Genomic DNA, 6,317 nt, shown 5'->3' on the forward strand with positions numbered 1-6,317 from the left:
TGGGTTGGTTGAAGAACAAACGCGCTGCCGCATTCTGGATCATTTGTGGAGGTTTGAAAGGGGATGCAGGGAGGGAGACCTGCCATGTGAGATACATGTCAACGCGTATCTCATTCTGCTCCCGACAAGCAGTTCTATACACAGACAGTTCATTGCTAAAATCACAAGTATTGAAACGAATAAAAATATTTTCAGGTCACGAGCAAATTCAGAGTCAGCCTTGCCAGCAAGGGAAATGGGACATAGACTGCATGCCCTTCATAGACTTCACGCCTTCCCAGGCTGGGTGTGAATTACCAATGCTCAGCAGGGCTTCTGCTTTGTTCTTGTATTCAAGTTTAGCAAATTTAAGGTCCTTCTAAACTTGCTTCTGCAACTTCCTGCAACGAGAATCATCCCCCTGGTAAAAATTAATGTTCCTCTTTTTGATTGTTTTTAACAGATTTGAAAACCCATGGTTTGGTATTAGGAAAAATTGAAATTGATTTTTTGGGGATTACTAATCCTCACAATCTTCTGTAGCGACCCCTAACGGGAGTAGCCGGAAGAAAAAGAGAACGACATCAATTACTCAGTCTTATTTATTTAGGGGGTTGTCTACAACGATGTGAAATCCTGATGTAGCTCTTTCAAACGAAAAGCTGCAAGCATTCATGTTAATCTCTGTGGTCTCATCATGTCACTTCCAACAGTGAATATCTGGCTTGAATCACAAGTCAACTTCGATAGTAGTGGATGTGAGCAGGGGTCTCAAACCCAGCTGTATTGTATTTCCAATACTCTGTGTGTGTGTGTGTGTGTGTTTCTCTCTGTTCCCTCTTTCTGTTGTGTGAGACAGAGAAAGAAAGTGAATGATTAGATGTTTTTGAGTGACGGGGGGGGGGAACTATGTGGTCTATCTGTTTGTGTATGGGGCATAGTGGGTAGGACAATGGGTCCATGCTGTAAGTGATTTCAAGAAACTTACCATGTTCTCATCTGCAGTAGGCCTGAAATTTCTTGACCTTGGCAGGGCAGCTAATTCTATCGGGGTTGCACTCAGTTTTCTGCTGAATGATGGAGAATACAGAGGGCTGAAATGAACCTGTTTCCAATGAAATGTAAATGGGGGTTTTCTCTCCTGTGCTTTTTTTGTGTAGTTGCATGTGCATATCTGTGTTAATGGGGTTGTGTGTGTGTGTGTGTGTGTGTCTGTGTCTGTGTCTGTGTCTCTGTCTGTGTGTGTGTGTGTGTGTGTGTGTGATTCACTGCAAAGCATGTGTGCCTTTCTTTGGAACTGACCGAGGGCTTTCCGCAGCTGTAGTTGTTTTGAGACTTTTCCAATGTGAAGCAAATTGGCTCTTTCAAAAGTGAGAGCAGTATCCCTTGGTATATGCAGAAGAGGGAAATCAAAAATGCTAGAACTATGTCCTAGGTATTAACATGCCGTCTAATCTCTATGCTATTTTATCTGGGTACCGAAAAACACAAATTAATGTGAGATGTGAAGGTATTCATCATGCACTGTGATTGGAATCAAACTGCACCTGCCAGACCACTTCTGGAATAAGCCTGGTCTACATTATGATCGGGTCTCAGCCAGAATCGGCCAGGTGTAAATCGAAATCTCAGTAGTTGAACATTTTGCAAATCATTCTCAATTAAAGACGCTTACCTTTACTCACCCACCTAAAACTCCGACATGAACCACGCCTACCAGTTGTCAATCCTTTTTCCTTTCTCCACGGCAAATAAATTGCTGCAGAATTATTTGCAGCACCCTCATTGCATGATCGCATCGAAACAACAAGTCATTTCAGATTACCCTGTCTGGTGTGTAAAGAAATGACCCCTTTCAAACAAAAAAAGGAAAAGCGCTACGTTTGTTTTCACCCTCTCACTCAACTCATCTGCTTTGCATACCGCGCACAAAAATAAAATCACAATGATGACAAAGTACAGCACAAATAAATACAGATGTTATCCCAGGGGGCACGATTAAATTGCTAGTTTGATTTTAATTCGAATTAAACTGTTTCATTTCACACGTTTAGTCCAGGCGCGGTGAGCCCTAGGACGTCTTCCCGTGGACGCTCCGTGTTACTTGGCAACGTGTAAACCTTATTGACCAATCAGCGTCCTTGTTCAGCGCATTAATACAATCGAACAAACGGGAGGATCAATTTACATTTCCAACGCTTTGGTTTCTCGTTGATTTGAAATGATCACAGGTAAATATAAAAACACGTATTGTGTTTGTGGTATATGAGTGTAAAAATTGTGGAAAAAAATGTGTGTGTGTGAATGTTTTTAAAGCATGCCGAATAGCAGTAGGGAACTGTGTCGTACGGGGGCTGTGCACTCGTTTCAGCCAGTTGTTCTTTGGTTGATAAAGGAGGCGTGCCGGCTTTTTCTAATACTGAATGTAGTGAAGTCTCTTGTGTGTCGGGAGGTGGTTACATGGAAGTGTCTGCACGAATGCCAAGCTAACACCTTCTGTCATTTGAATGCTTTCAGAGGAAGCCTGTGCAGCCGTGAGTATCTCGTCTCTGTCCTAAACTGTGTGCCGTCCTGTGAACTTCACGTGGCGAACTCGCTGTCGTAAGTTTCGAGCCATCTGATTTTTCGCCAGAAAGGTCAGTCTGCTTAAATGGGAGGTCATATTTTATTTTTTTGTTTGGTCGTTTATAATGAAGCTTTATGTGAGAACTTTTTTTTAACCCAAAGTTTTTTTTTCTTCCTCTACGCGATAGTCTGACGCTGGGCTCTAATCTAAAATTAGGACCTGTGGCCGTGGATACAGATTACATACAGGGAATTTAAACCCATTTTTATTCCTGTCGCTCAACTATATCAGCAATAAATCGAATTGTAAAAAACAAAAAAACAAGAATTTAACGATACTATTAACATTGAACGTTTCGACCTAAACTCGGCGTCGTCCAGTAATGCTGTTACCGGCGATCTCTTATTTTATTGTCTCAATACTCGTTATTAATTCATGTCGTTTTGTGGATTACATTATTTCAGCTATTCACTCCCGTTTGCCCTCTCGCCGCTTCTAGAATAAAAGCCGGGCAGGCGTGTTCTGTTCTAGAAACCTCATGGTTTCCATCCATTGTTGTCTGGCTCGGTATGACTACATGTACTCTTGCTTTGTGCTGTAGTCATGCCGAATTTGTTCACGATGTTGCTGTGGCTCTTTTGATGTCCATAGAAGGCAAGGCACTGTATTGATTAACTATGTATTCATTGGTCAATGTTAATTCTTGCCCCGCGGTTTTGTGTGTCTCAGCATGTAGTATGTCATGGCTTGTAGTAGCAGATGTCTCATCGCTTTGAATGTGGATTTCTGTTTGGCTTTACCAGTAAGGTATTATTTAACTGTCTTTTCCTTCTGTCTCAGCTGATCTAAACTCTTTTGGAAGATGGATAACAAAGCAATGGCGACCAGCGCCCTCAGTCTCTTGACCTGGGAGCAGGTGAGCCGGTTAAACGATGTCCTGACGGAGGTCGTGCCGGTTCATGGCCGGGGGAACTTCCCCACCTTGGAGGTGCGACTGAAGGACATTGTGGCGCGTGTCCGCTCCCGCCTGGAGCTGAGGGGGATCCACGTGAAGGATGTGCGGTTGAATGGTTCCACTGCCAGCCATGCGCTGGTGCAGGACATCGGCTGGAGCTACAAGGACCTGGATGTCATCTTCAGGGTGGACCTGCCGTGTGAGGCTGAGTTCCAACTGATTAAGGACGTGGTGCTAGGCACCCTGCTGGATTTTTTGCCTGAGGGAGTGAATAAGGAGAAGATCACCCCCATGACACTCAAGGAGGCATATGTCCAGAAGCTGGTAAAGGTCCACACAGACCAGGACCGCTGGAGCCTCATCTCCCTCTCCAACAACAACGGGCGCAATGTGGAGCTCAAGTTTGTTGATACGATTCGCCGGCAGTTTGAGTTCAGTGTGGACTCCTTTCAAATCGTGCTGGACTCTGTGCTGGCTCATTACGACCTGTCTGAGGCTCCCATGTCGTATGCCCTCCACCCAACTGTAGTGGGTGAGAGCATGTACGGTGACTTTGCTGTGGCCCTGAACCACCTAGAGAACAAGCTGATAGCCACCAAGCGGCCTGAGGAGATCCGCGGCGGTGGCCTGCTGAAATATTGCAACCTGCTGGTGCGAGACTTCCGGGCCACCAGTGAAGAAGAATTCAAGGGCCTGGAGCGCTACATGTGCTCACGCTTCTTTATCGACTTCCCGGACATTAATGAGCAGCAACGCAAGGTGGAGGCCTACCTGCAGAGCCACTTTGTGGGTGAGGAGAAACGCAAATATGACTACCTCATGACCCTGCAGCGTGTGGTCAATGAGAGCACGGTTTGCCTCATGGGCCACGAGAGACGTCAGACGCTCCACCTGATTTCACTGATGGCCTTCCGTGTACTGGCCGAGCAGAATGCCATCCCAGATGCGTCCAGTGTCACCTGCTACTATCAGCCAGCACCCTACGTCCGTGACCACAACTTTAGCAACTACTATGTGGCAAACCAGAACATTCCAACATGGCTGCCCTGTAACTGACAAAAGACAAAACGGCAAACAGATTGGCAAATGACACAGGACAATGATGCTGCTGCTAGTGCTTTTGAGAAGAGAGGAAAAAAAAAATGCCCCAAAAAAAGAAATATTAAGGCCATAAATGCTGTTTTTCTGTAGGCATAAAGGGTTATATTTAAACGGACAAGTGTTTTCGCTTTGTATTTGGACTTCCTTCTCTTTCTCATTCCTTATCTACCAAAGTATCAAGGTCCCTGGATCCACAGTGATATTTTTTAAGTGTTATTTGGATTCATACTCCTTTGGGTCTTTTTTTTTCAGATAGTATTTGTTTCCCCATTTTCGTCTAATTGTTTGTAAATAGAGTAGTCCTTAGTGCCTTAACCCCAGGTTTACCCCTTCTAATAAGTTCAGTCCATCTTTGGAAGAAAGGGACAAGGAAGTCATTGTGGCCTTAAATATGTTATTTCCTTGTGATTAGAAGAATGTGAAAAAGCAAGGGAAAAAAAACAAGTCAAAATATTGAAAGTATTGTGCGGGGAGGTTATCAAAGATGGGCCAAAAAAAATATTATAATGCAGAGCAACAGTGTATAAAAAGGGGATCCCTGCAAATGATGTTTGCTTATCTCGCTGGTGAGTGAAGTCACTGGTGCTCATTGGTGTTTTTTGGGAATGTATTGTGGTGAGACACTGACGCCATCCTTGTCTCCCTCAAAGGCAAACACAGGGTGGGCAGAGGGATTAGAGGAGTTGCCCATTTGTTTTAATTGCTTTTGACCTGTAACTGGGGGAAACGTCCTACAGGAGACCGTCTCTCATGGATATCTTTAGTCTTCAGCTGCCAGGAGTGCCTGAGCTGTGTAGACAGTGTTGAAGAATTGGTGTGATTATTTTTTTTTTCTTCCCACTGTCTACCATTGTACCAGATTCCCCTTCCCCTGTATTTAGTTGTTAGTTTGTATTGCCCTTAACTATTAAGTCCAGACTGGAATTGAGTCTGAGGGATTATGTGCAGGATAACGGGCTACAATTAATGGGAGAGATTTTTTGTGTGTATGTGTTTAAAATATATATATATATAGATATATAATTAGAATAATATTTGTTTCCCCTGTTATACCTCCTCACCAGTGAGTTCTAAGTGCCACACTTTTTAGGCCCTTGTGGGCGACTGATTAACTGACTGACAAGACTGGCTGTCAGAGGCCAGTCTATTGAGAGAGCACATGGCTGCCTCTCTCAATGGAGAGCTTGCTTGGAGACATGGAAGGCATGAACCTTACTGGCTGTCCCTTCCCTTAAAAGGAGCAGCACATGGCCAACCCACAGGTCTCCTCCTTACCTCTTCATCCCTTTGCAGGCTGTGTGGCAGCATGAAACGGCATCCCACTCTGACAGTCTTGGGCAGTCTATAATTATCTTATTTGGTGGGGTAGGGGGGCTGCAGTGGGGATTGGGTGTATATGTAACAGGCAGCGTGATAGCGGTGTCGCTGCCTTGCATGTTTTGGTGCATTGACTTCCTCCCTCCTCTCTTCCAGAGGCTTGCTAGGAGCAGGCAGACTTTGTACCCCTTTTCTGGTCATGGAAGAACATACGCACCAGCAGAGTATGGCTGGCACTCTAACCGTGTCAGCTAGAGGAATTCGGTTCCCCTTTTGAACCTGTCTTTTAGATTTGTGGTGAAAGCTACAACTGATATTTGACCACTGAGACACCCATCCAACCCTCTCCCAGCAGTGACTGAGCGAACTGTGATGAATGCTGGCCTGGTTCCATGAACC

General features: G+C 44.8%; 1 protein-coding gene across 2 annotated transcripts; it reads left to right on the top strand.

Annotated features, from left to right (window-relative positions):
* The first annotated feature begins 2,416 nt into the window (after positions 1-2,416).
* Positions 2,417-4,709, top strand: tent5c (terminal nucleotidyltransferase 5C). Of its 2 annotated transcripts, none has more exons than XM_056290006.1 (2): positions 2,417-2,513; positions 3,386-4,709. In XM_056290006.1, the coding sequence occupies exon 2, from the start codon at positions 3,408-3,410 to the stop codon at positions 4,554-4,556; it is 1,149 nt and encodes a 382-aa protein (XP_056145981.1). In that variant the 5' UTR covers positions 2,417-2,513; positions 3,386-3,407; the 3' UTR covers positions 4,557-4,709. The 2 variants fall into 2 exon arrangements, with proteins under 2 accessions (XP_056145981.1, XP_056145980.1); XM_056290005.1 differs by lacking the exon at positions 2,417-2,513 and adding an exon at positions 2,522-2,615.
* Positions 4,710-6,317: the final 1,608 nt, after the last annotated feature.

This window comes from Lampris incognitus, chromosome 11 (assembly GCF_029633865.1).
Source record: "Lampris incognitus isolate fLamInc1 chromosome 11, fLamInc1.hap2, whole genome shotgun sequence".
Lineage (NCBI taxonomy): Eukaryota > Metazoa > Chordata > Actinopteri > Lampriformes > Lampridae > Lampris > Lampris incognitus.

Bases quoted from the DNA above. Each gene is read 5' to 3' on its own strand.
- tent5c (XM_056290006.1), top strand. From the start codon at position 3,408: ATGGATAACAAAGCAATGGCGACCAGCGCCCTCAGTCTCTTGACCTGG.